General features: G+C 37.1%; 2 protein-coding genes across 12 annotated transcripts in view; one reads left to right on the top strand and one right to left on the bottom strand.

Annotated features, from left to right (window-relative positions):
* The window catches only part of METTL21A (methyltransferase 21A, HSPA lysine), a 56884-nt gene extending 51063 nt beyond the window's left edge, over positions 1–5821 (top strand). The window contains exons 4-6 of one of the 3 annotated variants that reach the window (XR_006548929.2): positions 44–112; positions 474–1472; positions 1557–1696. Coding sequence is in view for 2 of the 3 variants with exons in the window: in XM_044937695.1 (XP_044793630.1) it covers positions 44–112; positions 1557–1771 (284 nt within the window). In the remaining variant the exon portion in view is untranslated. Of the gene's footprint in view, positions 1–43; positions 113–473 lie in introns of all 3 variants that reach the window. The other 2 variants (XM_044937695.1, XM_044937696.2) reach the window with 2 other exon arrangements.
* CREB1 (cAMP responsive element binding protein 1) overlaps positions 1–21752 on the bottom strand; it is a 56997-nt gene extending 35245 nt beyond the window's left edge. For 2 of the 9 annotated variants that reach the window (XM_006051328.3, XR_326898.3), the window contains exons 1-2: positions 21500–21684; positions 2821–2942 (exon numbers count right to left, since the gene is read on the bottom strand). In XM_006051328.3, the coding sequence (XP_006051390.1) occupies positions 2821–2934 (114 nt within the window). In that variant the 5' untranslated portion in view covers positions 2935–2942; positions 21500–21684. Of the gene's footprint in view, positions 1–2820; positions 2943–7150; positions 7275–21499 lie in introns of all 9 variants that reach the window. The other 7 variants (XM_025278099.2, XM_006051329.3, XM_025278100.2 and 4 more) reach the window with 7 other exon arrangements.
* Between the last annotated feature and the right edge of the window lie 332 nt (positions 21753–22084).

Genomic DNA, 22084 nt, shown 5'->3' with positions numbered 1-22084 from the left:
GAATTTCCAATTAAGCTTCATGAAACTGATTTTGTTTTTACAGGCATAATCACACCAGCAGAGAAGAATGGGAAAGGAAGTAACAATAGAGAGTTTTGGAGACCGGAAACAGGTGGGTGAATGTTAACGAACTTGGAAGACCTCAGATGACCAACTCATGAGGTGGAGGCAGGGACAGCTTGATTTGTGCCACAAGGTCCTTAAGAGGCTCAGAATCTAGGGCCCCCTAGAAGGCAGAGTGAAAGGAGGGGCTGAAGATAAGGAAGGCTGACTGAAGGCTCTTTGAAAAGCAAGTAGATCCCCTCCTCAGCCTCTGTGAACAGACCCTAATCTCCCCTATGAGGACAGAAAAACGTTGGTTTATTTTCTGATGGAGGGTTTCTTGACTGCTCGACACCAGGCATTGCTGAGGTGAGGTACTGAACTTCAATCTCCTTCCGTTGGTTGGCTCACAGGTCTTTATTTATATGCAGGAGATAGTAAAGCTTTTCTCTGAGGAACCTGACCAACAAACACCAAGTTAAGAAGACTTAACATAATGACAATGGGATGCCACCCTACCACGAAGCTCACAACTCACAGACGTCAGGCCCCAAACGTATACACACAACGTCCAACATAGCTTTTTGGTCACTTACTTTTAAATGTACGCCAACAACCACAAGTTATCAAATATGAGGAAAGCTTCTAATATGAAAGATGGTGACCAAAAAGATAGAAGAGGAAAACTGTATACAGAAGAAAATCTATGTAGAGAGAAGAAAACTTAAAACTTAATATTATAAAGGGAAAATACTGCCTGCATGAAATATTTTTTAAAAAACAGTGAAAGTGTTAGTTGCTCTGTCATGTCTGACTCTGTGATCCCACGGACTGTAGCCCACCAGGCTCCTCTGTCCATGGAATTCTCCAGGCAAGAATACTGGAGTGGGTAGCCATTTCCTTCTCCTGGGTATCTTCCTGACCCAAGGATTGAACCAGGTCTCCTGAATGGCAGGCACATTCTTTACTGTCTGAGCCACCAGGGAAGCCTGAAACAAACAGGATACTATTAAAATACAAAAGGACTGTTCAGAAACAAAAGGAACTCTTGGAAACATGATAGCAGAAATAAAACAAATCTGACAGATGGGGTGAAGTGTGAAGTTGAAGAAATCTCTGAGGGCAGAGCAAAAAGACAGACTGAAAACAGGAGAGAAAACTAGAGAAACAGTCCTAGAGGTATTAACATCTGGATCACAAGAATCCAAGAGATAAAAGAGAAAGAAGAGGGAGAGAAAAAAATCATCAATGAAATAACTTAAGGAAATTGCCCAGAATTGAAGACCCAAGTCTCCACTTAAAAAAAAAAAAAAAAAAGGGGGGGCCCACTGAAGACTACTGCACAATGGATGGTAACAATTCCAGGCCTTGATAATGAAATGATGAAGCACTGTGAACAGAGATTTTTACAAGATAACAAGAGATACAAAGTAAGAAATGGGTTTAGTCTTTTAAAACATCAATACTAGAAAATGACTGTGCCTTAAAAATTTGAAAAACATTTTCTTTACCAGGAATTCTTTACGCAGTCAAACTTGCTCAAGGAACCACTGGAAACAAAACTCCACAAGAGAAAGACAGTAGGAAGGCAACCTCCAAAATGACGTTACACAGCAGACGTGGAGGACATCCAGACCAGAAGAATGGTGTCCCGAGAGATAGGTATGTTGAGGACTGTCATCACCAAAATCCCTGCTGGTACTGTATCTTCTTTTTACTAGAGGGCTGAGTGCTTGGATGAGTCCCGATTAGGATCTGTACACATTTGCCTTGACATGTACTTAAGAGGCCCTGATGCTCTCACCTTTGTTCCTGCACCTGCTTCATCGTGAGCGTACGTTTACTTCATCCCTAAATATAATCTGCTTTGCCTTACTCCTCAGGGCTGGAGGTGGGCCCCAGTGATTAGGAGAAAACACAGAACATCCCACTGCTTCTGACTACCAGAAGACCTAGTGTTCGGCCCTAGTATTCCTGCTAGAGACCTAGTATTTGACCTGTATTTTAGCTCAGTGTGGTGACCATATGTGATTAGTCCTCCATTTCCCAAGAACCATTCTTGCTCCAGACTCTCCTGTAGGAGAGCTTTTAAACTCTCTGGGAAGCGGAAGCTCCACATCCCACTCTTCTTACCTGGCAGGTTATTTGTTTGCTATTTGGTTTTTATATTAACCACTTTTCTCACTCATATATAACATAATGCCAATAAATGTTAATAAAACATTTGAGGAAAAATACATAAGAACAAAAAATAAAGATGAGAATATAACCTTAGAATGTTTAAGACAAAAACGAAATGAAAGAACTATGAATCATAGTTTAAGAAATACAGGGACAAAAACTATCATCCTTGATATTTACTTGTGTGTCAATTTATTTGTTTATTCTATCTTTTTCGTTTAAGCACATGTAAAATTAGCCTTTCAGATTATGTGTCCCTATGCCCCCAAATAAATCTATGATATGGAAAAAAACAAAACAAAACCCAGTTATCATAGTTTTATTCCTTTAAGAGACCATCTACCCATCAGTTTAAATGTAATTATCCTGAATCATGTCACTACTACAAATAGTGTGTTAGTATTTAGCAATACATTTTTCTGTTACTGAATACTGTCATTTCTAAAATTAGGCTGATACTAAATAAATAGGAATTTTGATATTCTAAGAATGTCACCCCTCATTCTATGTATATCTCTAATAAAAACTAAGTTCTCTTGTATTTGAAACATATTCCTCTTAGAAGAGACAACTTGGAATCTCTCCATGTTTTTATACCTGGGCTAATGTGGCAATCTGTGGCTGGGCTTGAACTGTCATTTGCTGGCTTTCAGCTTCTGTTACAGCTGCATCTCCACTCTGCTGGTTCTCTGCTCCAGATTCCATGGTCATTTAGTTACCTACAATAATATGGAAGAGTGTTACAAGCACTACAGTGCTTTGTGCTTTTGTGGTTTTAAAGGCAATTTTCAAGTTATAAAAAGGTATATGTGGTGGTTAGGTTAGCAGATGCACTCAGAAACCTAGTTAAGCTACAATGTAGTTGGATTACTGTCAAGACTTGTCCAAATATGCTGAGCTGTAAAAGTTCTAGTTTTTTCAAAAAAGAAAAAAGCTTTTTCCTTTTACTTCCCAATATTACTCCATCTGTTATGGAAGATGGGATTCCCCTCTTCCACGAATCTGTCCTAATAAGGAGAGGAAGGGCAGCAGCAAAGTTTTAATTTTTTCAAAATGTATCAATCAGGTAAGGAGGGAGGGCAGAGAGCAGAAGTGAGCTGATGACAGGGTCTATGAGATACAGGCTTCAAGGTACCTCCTATAAAGGTATTCCCTCTATGATAGGGAAGAAACAGAAAAATTATAACCTACTTCCTCAGGAAATTGCTGGTGGTTAAGACAAAATAGCCCAAGTTTCAAGAGCTCAACTTATGGCTCTTGACACAGAGTCAAATTAGAGACCTCAAACACAGAAAAGGTTCTTTTGCATTCTGACTCATTACCCTATATAAATGTGCAACACTCCATACGTGCATGTATACCCACAAACAACACACACACAATAAAACACTTAAAATTTTTAACTAGATTCTGGATAAATTAATCAAGGCTGATCCTTTTAGATCCTGCTTTGCTAAGAGTTTAGAGTGTTTGTTAGATCTGGCACTGGGTGACTGCAAAAGTGGAGGGCAATTCCCAGCAGTGGACACTACTTTGAGATTAGAAAAACTGATTATATATATAGCAGATAAACTGGGGGAGGAACTGTGTCTCAAGGAGTCACAATAAAAGGGATTATTTCTTACTTGTGTCCTACTGTTATCACTCAGTTCCTAACATATTACCTGTCAAAAATAAATTTAATAGTAAGGACTACCTATGGTGATTTGATAAACAACACAAAAACTCCAATGCTTTTCCAGAATTTATTACATTTATTTTATAACTCTGAAACTGATAATCAAGAGTCATTAATCCTTATGTGATTATTACATGCCATCAAAATGTATCACATACTAACATTCTGCCACTATTCACAGGAGTCTATAAAATGTTTTTACAAGTGACAGTTAAAAATGAAAATATCTCTGTGGAAATGAATAATTTAGAAATAAAGAAGCCACAAAACAAATGACAAAGGAAAAGATCAACAGATTTGACTACATAATTATTTAAAATATTAACAAGACAAAAGCCACCAAGACAAGTATACAAGGAGAAAATATCTCATACATACAATCAACACAATAACATCTAGAATACAGAGAAACTACTACTCAGTAAGAAACTCTTATTATTTATTGACTAGTTTACAAAGATAGAATTTTTTTTGGAATAGTAAAAAACTAGAAACAAGTATCCATCATTAGAAGGACCATTAAAAAATTACGACCCAGAGGGATGGTATGGGGAGGGAGGAGGGTTCAGGATGGGGAACACATGTATACCTGTGGCAGATTCATTTTGATATTTGGCAAAACTAATAAAATTATGTAAAGTTTAAAAATAAAAAAAATAAAAAAATTAAAGCAATGAAAAACAATGAAGTCTAACTATAATGGAATGACAAATAAAGCTTTCCAAGACAGTGAAATGGCAAGTTATAGAACTTTTTATAATGTAGAACCCCATTTACATTAAAAAAAAAAAAATGTATAACAAATTGTTATAAAGGTATATGCATGGAAAAGGTGTAGAAATTTTAACTGAATCATAGTAAGTGCTGGCTCTGAAGAGAGAAAGATTTGGTAGAACTGTAAATGATGATTTGCACCTTTTATATATTTCAGTACTTTTCTGTGGGCATGGATTCAGGATTATGTGTTCAATTAAAGACATTTTAATACCAGAAACGATGGGTAACATTTTCAAAATATGAATCAAAAGCTTTACTTCAGTCATGATTTTGAGATATCCACTGATAAAAAGTTTTTAATCTGATACCTATAATATGAAATTAGTATTTGTTCAAAATTTACCTAAACTGTTTACCCCAATTTCCAGAGTAAAAATAACTATTTTTTTAAAAGAATTGTAAAATAACTTTACTACCCCCTGTGATAATTCATTTGAGTTGTACACTTAAAATCGATGTTCTTTTAAACTAAAAAATTTCACACAGACTTAAAAGTAACAGAAAGCAACATCAAAAAATAGTTTGTGAATACTAAATACGGTTCATACTGTTGCTCTGGAAGAAAACATGAAAGCAAAACAATCTAATCTTAATAATAACAATAAAGTAAGTAAATGATCCATCTGAGGACAGCACTGAGTCAAGCTAAATAACAGCAGAAACCCACAAACTTTTCTCTGTCTTCTGCCCCACATCATCAACTTAATGAGAACAAAGATAAACACAAATTTACCATCACAATACCTTTTCATAGAGAATACACAACCATTTTGAAAAGACTTCAGTCCAAGCCACATTTTGTTTTTAAATCTTCTGGCTGCACCATACCACATGTGGAATCTCCCACCAAGGATCACACACTCCCCAGCACTGGAAACACGGAGTCCTAACCACTGGGCCACCAGGGCCGTCCGCTGCATTTTTTTTTAACCTATGCTGTCATCCAAACAGTTTCACCCTACCATCTGATAAAAAGTAACTCAAAGCACAGATCATACTTCTTCTGTTTACTTTTCAGTATGTTAGAGCCACTTAATTTTCTTTTAACATTTAAGGTGTGTGCTTGCTAAATTACTTCAGTCGTGTCCAACTTTTTGCGACCCTGTGGACTGTAACCCACCAGGCTCCTCTGTCCATGGGATTCTCCAGGCAAGGATACTGGAATGGGTTGCTATGCCCTTCCCCAGGGGATCTTCCTGACCCAGGGATTGAATCCACGTCTCCTGTATCTCCTGCATTGGCAGGCTGGTTCTTTACCACTAGTGCCACCTGGGAAGGGTATCATTGCAACTTGCTTCAGAAAATAAGATATTTATGATTCTATAATAAAAGAATAAAACCATTAGTTAACATAAGTAATTATAGTTACAAGGTCACATTCAAAGAAAGAATGTGATTGACTTGCATCTTCTTCCCTCCCCAACTAGATGATGTTATTTTACTTAATTTTCTTCTAAAGACAAAGTGTGGTATTTCCAATGGTTAGGATCCCCCATGTAAATAAACTGCCAGTGTTTCATTACCATTTCATTCTGGAAGACAACCAAACCTTTTCCAAAGTGGGGGACAGCCATATTAATTAGCTTCAGCAGATATCAATCATTTGAGCAACAGTACAATAGTCTTTTATCAGTTAATTCAGGCCTTTCTCAAAGCACAAGTGAGAATCATTTAAGGAAAAACAATTTGTTTCAGGTAAGAAATTCAGAAGAGTCAACTAAAAAAGAAACTATTCTTCTGGTTTTCACCTTGAAGGTACTGAAACAGCAGTCTCCAACTAAACTAAATCAGCATTTAATGTGAGCACATTAATTATGACTTTGAAAGCTTTTACTCCTTTGTGTTTGTATCTTCAGGTGGAGAGAGAAGAGATAATAAGGTATGATGTATACAGTCTTCAATTTTTCTATTAACCCAGGGGCAGTTTTAGTCAGCACAGCAGTATTTAGACACAGGATTATTTAACAGAGCCAATATATGGGTTTACCAAAATTACTTGAAGAAAGGAGATTCCTAATTGATTATACAAATGAAATGCACTTTGGGAGTGCAAAAACAAGCAAAAGACTGAATAAGCAAAGATAAGGTACATATGAAGTCTGATAGAATGTTGTAAAAATACTGGATCTGGAACATTATAAACAATAAATCTTTAGAAATCATGGAAAATCTAGTATTAGCTTGACAGTTTGTCAAGAATTCTTGAGTTCTTCCAATAATTCTGAATTCCAAAATTTATTTGGGAATGATATTTAAGATTTAGGTATTTTCATGATTTAACCCTAAAAATAGAATGTAATTCTTTGAAAACTATGAACTTAAAAATGAATTTCAAAATAGTGTTATGCCTAAAAAATTTTTTTAAAAAATTCATTCACAAAGACATGCCATTTTGCTCTAAGGGTCTTCAGAGTTCTATCTCTTAACATGAAAAACAAAAAGGGAATGATTCTGCAGTATTATGCACCTCACCTTGAGCGAAACAAAGAATGCTGTTCTGAATAGTTGGGAAAGAGCCTAGCATTTGATGGAAAGCTGGAGCTGTCATCAAGTGGTCACAGGACAAAACAAGTTTTTTGTGTTCTAGTTTCCTCATCTGAAAACAAGAGATGGATAAAAAGATCTCTCTCAATTTTAAATGCTTTGGTCTTAGGAAGTGACAACACAAGATGCATGCACACACATGTAATTATGCAGGCCACTTAATATTTACTACCTCCTTTTACTATATGATTCATAGCAAAGATGGACTAAAAATATGTCACCTAGCCTCTTAATCTTGGGCAAATATAAAAATATTACCATTCAGATATGATACATAAAATTTATCAGTTTAACAGTCCTTTTCTTAATTTTCAAAGAGGATTAAGCAGCTTTTTTCTTTCCATCTTAGCAAGTGTCAAGAAATTTATCTGACTAGGGTTGTATTACTTTTGTACCTTTACATAGTCAAGACAATTGATATTCAAAAATTTCAATATAGTTAGGATAAACATTCCAGTAAAGTGTCTATTTGAGAAGACAGTATGCTGCAACAGTCAAGAGTGGTGGAATGCCAAACACTGAGGATAAATACAGTATTAATAAATTTGGGGATTTATTTTCTGATAAGAAAAATGGTATAAGCAAAGACTTTAATAACAGTAGGCCTTTAGAGAAATGAGTGAGTCAGTGGCTGGTGTATAAAGGATAAAAGATAAAGGATGGTCATTCCTAATCAATCTGCAGCTACTAGGGCAAAATGAGAATATGAGAATGATGTCTCAAAGTTAAGTTAATGGGTTTAGAATTTTTATGTTGCAATGTATTTTACTCTGTAAAGCAATATATCCCGAGGTAACTCACCAAAAGTGAATAATTCACTGTTCTTAAACTAACAGGATCTTCAATTTCAACAACTTACATTATATACAGTATACTTGTATTATAGCATTATATCCAAGTACTTACATGTTGGGCACTTGTTCAAGTTACTGGAGATGAAGAAATAAATTTTTTTAAAAACTTTGTGGAATTTATATTCTAGTGTGTGGAAATAGAAGAGAGAAAGTATAACAAGTAAAACATGTAACAAATCAGAACACAGTTAAGTGTTGGGTAAAATATAAGGGTGGGAAGGACGCTGAGGGATTTTCAATACTATAAAAGTGGATACCTCATGGATAAGGTAGCATTCAAATTCACCTACCCAGCACCTATACAGAACTATACCAGATCAGGGAGAAATTTCTGGCAGTACCAAATTCTGTAATAAAGGTCACTGAACAAGCAAGCAAGCCTGTATCATCACTTTCACTAACAACCATTAAGTGAAAGCAAAGAATGCTGTAAATCTTCACCTTGTTCTTTATCCTAAAATACTTGGAACTTTAAGAAGTGCCCAGGTCCTTAAGATCCTAAACATTCTAGCTCAAGTTTATGAAAAATAAATCCATCTCCCTCACAAGTTTACTTTTTAATTCCTTAAATCTATGACAAATGTAATTCAGTTTACAATGAAAGGTTCAGTATTCATAAAAATGAACTGTGAATTTTGACTCTGAAGAAATAATACATTCATAACTAAGAGAACATATGAATATAGGCCATGGTTTTTAAAATGCAAATGACCTTTATTATAAACGAGGGGGAAAAAAAAAAACAAAACCTGCTCCTATATCTAGCAAGTGGGTGACTCCTGAACTCTTTCACCAAGTCCAGAGATTTAAGGAAATCACAAAAGCAGACTTTAAAGTCTCCAGAGTAATCACAGCAAAAAGTCACATTTGGGCACATGATTTTAAAACTAAATGACCAGTTTGTTGTCATAGTCAAATGTATTACTAAAAATATTTTGCAGAAAACCTAAAAACATCCAGGGCTCATGTACAATACTTTTTACATAGTTATTTTGTACTTGTTAATTTTTTAGTATACTACAGCTGTTTGAAAGCCTTGCTAGCATACTTGTATACATTTAATATGTCTTGATTAAGAGTAATATTCTGAGTGTTACGATTAATTTGAGCTTCCCTTGTAGCTCAGTTGGTAAAGAATCTGCCTACAATTCAGGAGACCCAGGCTCCATTCCTGGGTTGGGAAGATCCCCCGGAGAAGGAAATGGAAACCCACTCCAGTATTCTTGCCTTGAGAATCCCATGGACAAAGGAGCCTGGTGGGCTACAGTCCATGCGGTCCCAAGAGATGGACACGACTTAGCAACTAAACCACCACCACATGATTAATTTAATAAAGCAAATTAAAGCTAAATGTTCAGCTGCTACATAAAGAACTCTAGCTTTCCAGGAGTCAACGATTATGGTGCACTGCTTCTTTTCCTCTTTTTACCTCCTGTATGCTTTTTGGTTGTTAACCTTGAGACACTTCATTTATCTTCACTGTATGCCCTATTAAGCAGAACTGAGATGTATGCAATCAATACTGGAAATTTAATGCTTCAGGTTTCTGATGCTAATAATAGTCATTTGGTATTAAATACACCATACTTTCACTGAAACCAGATAGGAAAATAGTATATTTGAATGTTGTAATATATATGTATACATGTGTGTAGGTATGTACATATGTACACAAGTATACTCCACGCTCAACACACGTACCAACTCCAGCTGTAAGAACCTTATTAGATTAGAGACTGATTCAGTTCAGTTCAGTCGCTCAGTCATGTCCGACTCTTTGCGACCCCTTGAATCGCAGCACGCCAGGCCTCCCGGTCCATCACCAACTCCTGGAGTTCACTCAGACTCATGTCCATCGAGTCGGTGATGCCATCAAATTAAGGTTATATATATATATATATATATATATATATATATATATACATATGTTTTTAGGGAAAGAACCAGAATAGGCAATGTGAAAAACTAAAATAACTTGGTAACTTTACCAAGCTACGTAAATTCTGACATAATTTTCAGAAAGTTTTCTCTATGATCCTACCAAGATCCTTCTCCCTTAACTGGAATACAAATCCATACTTTATTTAGCCTATAGTCTAGTATTAGAGGAAGGGAAGAAAAGCTGTATCTGAAATTAATTCTATATGATCTGAATCTGATGAAATTTAATCACTCATGAGACAAAAGTAAAAGCTTGAAAATGTGTTTATATGTTTTAATAAATTACTAATAGTAATTGCCAGTACTCAACTACCATTACCTAAAAAAAAAAACAAACCACATACAACAAAAGGCAATCTTTTCAATGTTATTTATTAAAACTAATTCTCTAATTTATTTGTTTATTGGGCTGAACTTAGAGAAAACCACCTTAAGTTCAAGATTTACATGTTATGATTTATTGCCATTTTCGGATTACTACAGTATTTGAATGCTATTTTTAATAAGTTATTTTAAAATATGTAGTATGCTCTGTAAGAAACTGTCCTCAAAGGAAGTACTTAACAGAAATGAATTAGGCAAGTTATTATATGATCTACATAAACCATCCTCATATTCTAGTGTGACTAATTCTATACTATCTTTTAATAAGAAAGCTTTAGTACTTTCTCAAATCAGTTACTGTTATTTTTTTAAGTACTGGCAAAATGTATCTGCCTTGTTTTCCTTCAGGTAAGACTACTTGTGGCTCTAAAACAAGCCTTCACATATCTGGTCACCAAGAGACAAACAATGTTGCTTAGCAAAGCAGCAGCTATGACTATGCATTATTTTACATAATAACATTTTACTGAACTCTTCCCATTCTTTCTATCCAAACACCCATCTGATACCATTTTCACAACTTTTTCCACCTTTAGCCTTTCAAAGAAGTGACCTTATTTAAGGTTCTATATATGAAATTCTACTAGATTTTTGAAACTGCTTTTTTTTTTTTAAAGGGAAAAAAGCATTATGCACCTCCTACATGTAATTACTTTTAGAAGAGCAATTTCCATGTTGAGTGAAGAGTGAAGCTGTCTTCAAATTTCAAGTTCTGCTTCATAAACTAGCTCAAGGCTAACACTGTTAAGGACTTACAGAAGTTATGCCTGGAGGTTAAATATTTATAGCCCATTATTCCATTTACTCAACCTGAGTGACAATGTGAAAATCACTATATTGAAATGAAAAATGAATGTCCAAGTGTTTTTAAAAAAAAAAGTGTATAAAGTTAACGTTTATTATTATAACAGTTTGCTTTGAACTAAATTTTAAATGCTAGTCTTGGTGAATTATTTACATACTAGACAATAAAGAGTGAAAATCAGTTTTCCCGAAGTAACACAGTACACGTTACATGGCAGGAGTCATAAGACAGGAATTCTGGCTTTAGCTCTGACTTCACAGATGGAGAACTAAAGATGTTAAGAGATTTCTAAGAACTTTATAAGGCTGTTTAGGGCTATGCACATCTAGTTTCCGATATTATAAAAAGTGAAGAAATATCTGAGGGCAGAACTGCATAAACTATTAAGCAACATGCTGATCATTTTAATTATATTTGGCTTACTAGAAAAATCTCAAGCACTCAAAGCACCAAGGGTATACTGAACTATATCTTAAAAAATAGCCATGGTTAATCTACAAAGATGAAAAATGACATGTAGACCACAGTCGACTTTATGTAAAGTTTTGATAAGGACTCACTTCATATTTAGGTATCTTTTATCTCTAATCCTGAAAAATCAAGTCCAGCATTTCGTGTAAATGTACTTTATTATCAGCCTGATAGTGACTTCTGGTAATCACTTTGATTAATACAGTCTCATGCTATTTTTCCTGTTTCACAGGTGAAAAGCGTTAGTAAACCATCAGAATTAATTTAGACTACAGTGAAAAAAGTTTATTTTTAAGCTACAAAAAAACAAATCTAATTTCCTTGGCTTTTAAAAAATAAATCTGTAATCTGTCTAAGCAATTACAAGTGTCTATTTGCGATCCCATGGACCGTGGCCCGCCAAGCTTCTCGTCCATGGAATTCTCCAGGCAAGAATACTGGAGTGGGTTGCCATTCCCTTCCTTCTCCAGTGGATCTTCTCTACCCAGGGATGGAACCCAGGTTCTCTGGCATTGCAGGCAGATTCTTTACCGTCTGAGCCCCAGGGAAGCCCCTAATTGTCTAAGCATATGCATATATGTCAACTTCCTCTAACCTCAAGGGGGATTGGTTTTAATCCCTTTCGTGCAAAACCTCAAGGGGGATTGGTTTTAATCCTGCTTTTCAAATCTGTGACCCTCCAAGAGGAATTCATTCATTGTAAGTTTTCATGCATATTACATAAGTGTTCTGCCAAAAACTATGGGGACTATAGAGTAAAGCAGCCAAGAACCCTTTCTCTCAAAGGGCTCACAAACTTACCAAAGAGCTAGGCAAGTATAAACTAATCCCTACCATCAGTTTACATATAAATTCCCTCCAAACAAGTATTTAGTTAATAATTATTTCAAACCATAAACTTTTTTGAAATGACAGAAAAACAATGAATTATGGAAAAAAGGAAAGCAAGAGCTGGCTATTTATGGTAACCTTTCTGTTGATGCAGACTTGATTAATAAGATAACGAAATCAATATTTTTACAAGACTTTGGCTACAATACTTCCTTCAAGTAAATGAACTTTTATAAACCAAAACTATTGATGAGGAACAACAAATTTTAGTAATCATCAATAAAGCTAAACCTTCAAAACTTTCTTCACGAAGAGATAATGCTATTAATATTCAGAGTGACTAAGACTATGCTTTACTGTTACTTCTTGCCCAGGGAAAATGTTCTACTAGTTTGTAAATTTAAATTCTCCAGAGGTCAGTTTAGTCAACTGCAAAAAATGAAGGAGTTAGTACTGCCTCCGTGGTGTGTGTGTGTGTGTGTTAGTCACTCAGTCGTGTCCAATTCTCTGCGACCCCATGGATTGTAGACTGCCAGGCTCCTCTGTCCATGGGATGATCCAGGCAACAGTACTGGAGTGGGTAGTCATTCTCTTCTCCAGGAGATCTTCCAGACCTAGGGATGGAACCCATGTCTCCTACACTGTAGGCAGACTGCTTATGCCCAAGATACCAGGGATGCCTCCATGGTAAAAGTCTGCTAAGTGTGAATTCCCCTAATACAGGAGAATTTACATTTATGAGTAATACACTACATTCACACAAACATAATAAATTCTCTAGTAACAAATAATTCACAAAAATTTGAATTAAACTTCATTTCAAAGTTGCTATTTCTTGATATTTACCTTTGCTTCTTTTGGTCAGTACTCAAAACTAAGGAAACTGGACATAGGATAAAAGAGAAGACCAGAGCAAGTGGGGTGTAATTCCAAATATGTACTATATTTTTCATTAAATAGTCGTGGCTTTCAGAGATATTTAAAATGTCTATAATAATTAAGAATTTATAATGTCCAAGATATGACAACAAAAAGCACAAGCAATGAAAGGGAGGGGAAAAAAAAAAAGATGAATTGGAAATTGTCAAAATTAAAAACTTTTGTGCCAAGGAAGTGAAGACAATCCATAGAAGAAAATTTCATAAATCATATATATCTGGTAATAAACTTGTATCTAGAATAACAAACTATTACAACTCAATAATAAGACAAATAACCCAATTTAAAAATGGGCAAAGGATCTGAACAGACACTTCTTCCAAGATATACAAATGGCCAATAAGTACACAAAAAGATGCTTGACAGCATTAGTCACTAGGGAAATGCAAATCTAAACCACAATGAGATACTACATCTCACCCACTAAAATGGCTACAATGAAAAATAAAAACAAGTGTTGAGGATACAGAGAAATAACTCTTATACACTACCAGTGGGGATGTAAAAGGGTACCACTCTAAGTCTCGCAGTTCCTCAAAATGGTTAACATAGTTACCATATAAGCCAGCAATTCCACTCCTAGGTATAAACCCAAGAGAAATGACAACATGTGTAATAAATGAATGTTCATGGCAGCATTATTCACAATGGCCCAAAGGTCCATGAATTCATGAATAAAATATTGCATGTCTATAAAACGGAATATTATTAGGCAACAGAAAGGAATGAAGTCCTGATAAACATGGATAAACCCTAACAGTTTTACTGTGTTAAGTAAAAGAAGCTCATCACAATGCAATCCATTTATATGCAATGTTCAGAATAGGCTTCCCCAATGGCTTAGCAGGTAAAGAATCTACCTGCAATGCAAGAGACACAGGAAAGGTGAGTTCGATCCCTGGGTTGGGAAGATTCCCCTGGAAAAGGAAATGGCAACCCATTCTGGTATTCTTGCCTGGGAAATCCAAATCCCATGGACAGAGCACCCTGGCAGGCTACAGTCCATGGGGCCACAAGGAGTCAGACACGACTAAGCACTAAAAGAATTCAGCACTGGAGACAAAAAGTGCCTAGGGAACTTTAGAAGTTGCCTAGGACTGGGGGTATGCAGCCTGGTTACCTACACTTTAGCTTGTCATATCACACCATTCCTGTTTATGTTGTTCCTCCTCTTACATGAAATTTAAAGCTTCCTGCTTCACACTTAGGGCTCCTAGATACTGTGGATTTACATTTAATACGACACTTTCTTCACCTCAAGAAAGGTGAATGTATCAAGTTCATTCTGCTTCCATGTCTTCATTTTTGTTGTCCATGCCACTGCCCACAATACACTCGCCTTCGTTCTCACCTTCCAAGTTCTTCTGTATGCAATTTGAGTACTATCTTCTCACAAGTTTCCTCACTGAACACCTTTTCTTCTAAACTCAGTAGTCCTTCAAGACAGTGAGAACTGACATTCTGCCACATATAAACCGTTTTTTATTATACTTGTTTCTGTCATCTCCATTATACTGTAAGTACCTCAAGGGCAGTAAAGCCACATACTCAGGCTTCTATAGCAACTAGAACAATGGTTTATTTAATATCTCTAAAAATACTTGATTAAATTTTATGACTATTTCACCAACTATGAAAAAGATGATGGTCAATAAATGTTCGCAGAATGACTAGATGGATAAATGGCAGTAAAAGCAAACAATAAATATTTTAAGAATATGATGCCCTTTTAAGAGTACAGAGTTCAGAAAAAGCAATAAATTTCAATTCAACAATGACAAGGTATTTATGAATCTATTGCGAATTACTTACACAAAAAGGGATGACCACCCTCAAAATTGTTACTCAGTTTCATTTAGATTACAAACATTTTTAGTTACATCTATACTGTCATACTCTTGCCTGGAGAATCCCATGGACAGAGGAGCCTGGTGGGCTACAGTCCATAGGGTCACGACGAGTTGGACACAACTGAAGCAACTTAACACAGATACTGTCATATAATAATAACCAGAAATTCAAACACAGATAACCACTTCATTAGAGAAAGACTTAAAATTAAAGAAAGAAATCTTAGTTTCCAAGATTTACTAATCTTTGGTAGACATTTTCTAATACCACTGGTATAAACTCTCAGGCCCATCCTCCACTCAGACACCAAGGTCATTACTTAGTTATTTTAACTTCTCACTTAATTCTCTCTTCTCCAAACAAATGTATTTACTTTTCTCAAAAGGAGTAAAAGTTAGGAAAAAAGTTAGTATCAATGCCTCAGACTTCTTACTCTCTAAATCTTGATGAGTGATAGAATATTCAGCGATTCTAGATAAATCCAACCAGGAAGAATTTGTTCAGACAGCCCATTTCACTTATGGTAAACTAAACTTTACTAATCTTACCTCAACCCTGAGGAAAAGCAACTCAGGTATTTAAAAGTTTAACAAGGGGTACTATTCTTAAACTGTGATTCATGTAATTGATTAAATACATAAAGGTAATTTTTCATCACTGGTTATGTAAAATACTGTCATCTACTTATCTGCTGGAATTAACACCAGAAATCTTTGCCCCATCTTCTTATTGGTGACAGAGGAGACAGGTAAGCAAAACTAGGTAAAATAATGAAACATATCTGTACAGGATCAGGACTGGCAGAGCTAAGAAAAGAGAAAAATGCAAAGCAAAACACAAGACAAAGAGTCTGTATATACTAAGGGGGTATACTGAGTCAGGAGAGAAACAAATGTGTTTCAAATATGTCTCAAAAATCTACATTTACAGATTTGATAGTATAAATTTAGAACCATACTTCTTATAACTTCAAAAAGTTGACCAAGACTAACCACTTATAATGACTGAGTTAGCATATTTATTAAATTGGCAGAGGAAAACAAGTAGCCATTTTCACAGTATCAGTTTGTTGTTTTAGTTCACGATCTTTACCTCCAACCCAAAAGGCAATTCACTGATACAATGAGACTGTGAGAAATCATTTAATTCCCTGGTAGCCCCCAGATATGTTCCAGAGGAAAACTTTCCTGTCTTTACAGATTTCAATTATCCACTCCCGACCCCTACCAATCTATAAGTGCTTTGTAAACATTTTAGTCATTGAGTGGGTAAAACTGGCATGTATTAGTATTTTATATAAAATACTAGTAAATCCTCAAAATAACAGTAAGACAATATTCTTACATTAAAAGCTTTAATATATGTCAAATTAAGCATACAAAGAATGAGATCACCAAAACAGCTTCATTTAATGATTTTTTTTTTCAAAAGATAAGAGAGCTTTCTGAGTTCCTGCTGCTAGATTATTAGTTATCATTTTCTAAGTTTAATCAACTTAAAGACCTTATAGCATGTGTATTTTAAAGATAAATATACTAACAGATGTATATTTAAAATGTACAAATAGTTAAATGCTGCTTAGAAGGTCAAAAAAAAAGAAAAAGAGAGCATTGAAATTTTTCTTTTGTGCTTTTGTTGAAAGGAGTTATTACTTGGGCCAAGTAATAACTTGGCCAAGGACTTTCACAGTAAAAGGAAAAAAAAATTCATCTAAGAAGAAAAGTGTCAGTAGACAATCGTATAGGTGAAACTGTTTATTTAGGTATCAAATATAAAACTCACTGATAAGTACACCAAGAAATATTAGAAAATCATCAAAAAAATAAGTTAATGAGTGTGTAAAAAATTAACTCGGAGAAAGCTAGTACAGTAATCAAGATTACTGGGTAATCGCATCCCGTGAGAATGGTCTACTTAAAAAAAGATCTAGACTATGTAAGATGTTCTTTCTCATTTAAAGAGAAAACTATAGACTTTTATTGGCTGAAATAATAAAAGGAAGAGTCTGTTTAGGGCTATAAGGACCACAACAAAGGAGTTAAATACAGACTAAATTTACTTTGAGAGTTAACTCTTATACAGCTTGCTTCCCTATTCATGTACATCTCAAATATTTTAATAAAACTTAAAAAAAAAACCTGAAACTGAAGATAATCAAGGGAGTTTAAATAACTTGCTATGTCTCATTCAAATGAAATCTTTCATTTAAAGAAATAAAGGCGTAATAACAGATTTCCTTACTTTAAAAAGCCATGAGAGTTAAAAATAAAATCAACACACTAACTGGTCAATAAACAAAGGTATATCCAGATGATGAAGTGCCTGATAATGAAAAGAATGAAGGTCTTTATGTACTGAAACAACCCAAATGCTAAGCTGTGTTAAGTGAAAACTGCAAGATATAGAAGTGTACACAGCGTACTACCATTCGAATAAAAAGGGGGATGGGGCAGGAGAGTACATACATACTGGTTTGTACATGGATAGAGTACCTCGGAAAGAACAAAAGAGAAACTGCTAACACTTGGGTGATTGGAGAGTGGGGGCAAAAAACATGACCTTCTGCTGCATGACATTTTATGTGTTCTGAATTATGGACTATCTAAAAGAATTACTTATTAAAAAATAAAAACTGGAAATACAAAAGTATAATCCTCTTTTCTTCCATCTTCATCAAGTGGGATCTCTCTTTCCTTTTGACTGCTTTCTTATGACATATATTCTGCCTTATTAGTCATCATGTCCCCAATAGTTCCTTGAGGGTAGAGAGATATGACAGTGTAATCCATCTTTGGATTTGCTGCAGCTTCTGGCCTAGTGAATTAAAACACAGTAACAATAATGATGAAGGATAATTTAAAACATAAAGGAAACATTTGTTGACCACTTGTGACATGCCTAGAGTTTAATATGTATTGACTCATTTAATTCCCACGTGTCTGAGTTAGATAACTGTTTACTTAAGATCAAGGAAAATGAGTAGTACAGAGAAGAAATCTGCCCAAGGTTCCACAGCTAGGAAGTTAAAATAAAACTTAAAAATAAATTCAATCCCCAAGGAAGTACTTTATAATTACCTGACAACACTAAAAGTAGCTGGCATTATTCTAACAGATAAAGAAACAAAGACTGAGAAAGATCAAGAAACTTCTTGTAGGTCACAAAATTCCTTGAGGGTAGGCACAGGATAAGAGTGGCAACAGCAGGATTCAAACTGGCCTGTGATTCCCAAACCCAATGCTTTTTCCACTAACTACATTCTCTACCACAGTAAATACTATTATTTGCTGCTACTGCTGCTAAGTCACTTCAGTCTCGTCCGACTCAGCGCCATAAACTGTGTTTCAAGTGATAATGTAGAAATGTGTTCATATTTGCGTAAGAAGAAAAAAAAATCCTTTCATTTTCTTTTTCTCATTCTCTGACTACTATATCCTTAAACTCAGATTTGAGCTCTAACTAGTCAATAAAGAAGCCATCAATTGAAGTGACACTATATATCAAGAAAGATATGCTTGTAAGATTGTATCACAGGCTGGCTATAAACAAGGTCACATAACCATGTCTGATAAGACATTTATAGAATAAATGAAATTACAAATTTCACTGATACATTGTATGTATAAGAGTACAAGAATTTTTTTTTACTGTGTAAATAAAGGAAAAGAATTTTTAAAATGAGGTGAAGTGAGGGCTATATACCTGCTTTTACTGTAGCCATATTATATCCCCCCAAATAAAACTCAGTGTCTTAGAATGAAAAATAAAAGTACGTCTCTATGAAGAAACAAAAATGTCTATTAATCAGATCTAATCATGAAAATGAATTTCAGAAAGCAGAAAAAGGTGCCATTTTATGAATAAGTTTCCTTAGGCTCTTCTGTGGGGGAGAAAAAAAAAATGATTCAAAAGGAGTTACACTGGAGTTTTATATTCCAGAAGAAATGCCCTTCTCTAATAGTCTTCAGTTAATTTCTGTCAAAGACTCACTGGCTTTCTGAATACACATCCATTAAAAAAAGGTTCAAGCAGATTTAGCTGTAATTTCTGCTGATCCCTGGGAGGGGGTAGAAGTATAACTTAGTAACATGTTACAAATAAATATCCAAATATTAATGATTACAAATATTAATGATTACAAAAGTTTATGAAGTTTCACCTGAGACTGCTAAGAATTAGATTATGAATTTATAATTAAAAAATTTAAAAGATCTTTTGGATGAAACAAAAGAAAAAACTATCATAACTTAAAAAAAAATTCAACAAAGGAAGAGTCATTGTCAGATAGTATCCGTAAGGGCAAAGAAATTCTGTTCAACTTACGCCGGTTTGCAGAAAATCCTTAAGGAAAACCAGTAATCTATGGCATCATCAAGACCATAATTTCCTCAGTGTTTGGAAATAAAATCATCTTCCCAACCCTTAACGGAAAAATACTGTTTATTTCATCTTCTTAATTAAATTTCTTGGCAATGAAAAATGGCCAATGTGGTTTTTTTTTTTTTTTTTAATACTAGTAATACAGCAAGGAGGCTTTGGAAAAGTGACTTGGATAAAGAACATCAGAAGACAGTGCTTCTACTAACAGTATTTATTCCTAACAAGAAACCTTGTATCAATCACCATTCTATCATACCATTAGACAGGGAAGTATTTTAAAAAGAACCTTTTGCATCACCTAAAATAACCGTTTTGGCTTTATATTTAAATCAGGAAATGAATGTAAAAGATTTCAACAACTGGCAACCAAAAGTATTTTATATTAAACCTTTAAAGGCAGAACTGATGAAAGCTAACGCTAGCATGAAATTTTAACTTCTGAAGAAGGTAAGAGAAACTTAAATAGGTCACATCCCATGGTCCTTTAAAAACTGTCTTTTAATTTTTGATGTGTCAATGATTTTTCTGCTGTCCGTTTTCCCCAATAGGGAAAGAAAAAAATAAACCTTGCGGCTTAAATTATTGTGGGTCTGGGGCTAGGGTTACCTACTACGGGCGAGGCAAATAATGGATACTTTTAAATGGCTATTTTTAGAATTAGGGTTAACCAATCTCGTATTTAAGAAAGATGTGAGAAATATGGTTGGGGTGCGAGGGGAGATCCAAAGGACCCAACACCACGGCTGCCCCCCGCCAAGGTGATATGAAACAAAAGTACATCGCTAATACTTGTTTCAACGAAGTGTTTCAGAATGATAGCTCTCAAGTGATTACCTTATTGAAAAGGGTTAAAACCGAAACTGTTTTCAAACATCAGCTTCCCTTTTACAAGATCCCAATAGGTTTTTAATTACAAATATATTTTTCTTAGCACCCCCTTCCTCCCCCAAAGAATGCATTTCCATGACTACTGATTAAAAAAAAAAAAAAGAGGGTGAGGAAAAGAGTCAAAAAATTATTTTAAAAAGCGCCGAGTTCTCATTACCTCATGTAAGCAGAAAAGCACAGAAAACAGCATTTTCCCAATGGGGCGGGAGCGGGGGGAAAGGGCGTGAATAAAATACAGGACGAGAGGAAAACCTTGGGTTTCGAACTTTATTGCACAAAGAGAGAAGAGGAGAGTAGGTCAGACTGAGCACCGCTTCCCCTCGCTAGGCGGGCATGGCAGACACGGAGGCTACCGGGAAGGCAGGCACCTTCACCTCCTCTGCCCTTAACTGTCGCCTTCTTCCTCCTCCACCCCCCGCGGGCACCCCGGCGGCGCTGCCCCGGCGGACTGCGGGCCGGGTCGGGGGGCGAGACTGTCGGCGGGGGCCGGGCAGGCGGCACAGGGGGCAGCGCCGGCCGGGCCGGCGGGCGGCCTCCCCCGGGGCGGCTCCGGGCTCCCGGCTCCGCGCCCGGTCCGGCGGCGGCGGGAACGCGGGCGCCAGCTCGCCGCGGCCGGCCGCCCGCCCGCCCGCACACACCCCCGGCCGCCGGCTCCCACCCCGCCCGCCGCCCGCCGCCCCCCGCCATGAGCGCCGCCGCTGGCTGCAGGCAGAGTCGCTGCCGCCCCGGCCGCCGCTGGCTCCAGTCCGCCGCCATTATTCTTTGTTCGCTGCGAGCGGCGGCGATGGTGTGGGGCTCGGGCGGAGGCTCCATCTTTACCGCGGCCCCTCCTGCGAGGGGAAGGCCCCGAGCGCGGGTGTCCGGCGCCTCCCCGTCCCCCCTCCGTCCCCCCGGCTCTCTCCGGCTCCTGCCTCCTCCTCCTGCTCCTCTTACCGGTGGTACAAGCTCCTCCGTCACTGCTTTCGTTCGCGGCCCGGATCTCGCTGGAGTTTTATTCTCTCCCCCACGTAACACACCGCGTCAAACTACACCTCCGCCGCGTCACTCACCAACACTCCGCTTCTCCCAGCCGCCCGGGCCACAGGCAGCAGCAGCCGCCGCCGACTGAGGACTCGCAGCCAGGGAGCCAGCCAGCGCCGCCCAGTGCCGAGTGCGCAGCGGCCGCGCACGGAAACAGCCGAGCTCGGCCCGGAGGAGCTCGAGCAGCCCCGCCCTCCGCGCTGGAGGCGGAAGTTGCCGAAGACCTTCGAGTTCCTTCGGGAGCGGCGGAGGGGTTCCTCCGGGAGAGGGAAAGAGGCGGTGGGCTTGGAACCGGGGGCGGGGAAGAGGGGGGGGTCTGTCTACGCACCCCCGCTGCCCTCGCCGTGTATCGACGGTTTCAAACCGGCGGCGGAAATTTGCAGGAAGAATTGGGGTTTGTGTGTGGCGTGGTGGGGAATTCCCGAAGGGTGTGGACGGTTCGATGGAAACCCCCGCGCGGGCTGCCCTTGCGGCTGTAAGCGGCGGGCTCTAGGGCGG

Source organism: Bubalus bubalis, chromosome 2 (assembly GCF_019923935.1).
Source record: "Bubalus bubalis isolate 160015118507 breed Murrah chromosome 2, NDDB_SH_1, whole genome shotgun sequence".
Taxonomy (NCBI): domain Eukaryota; kingdom Metazoa; phylum Chordata; class Mammalia; order Artiodactyla; family Bovidae; genus Bubalus; species Bubalus bubalis.
This window is presented reverse-complemented; position numbering and strand designations above follow the sequence as displayed.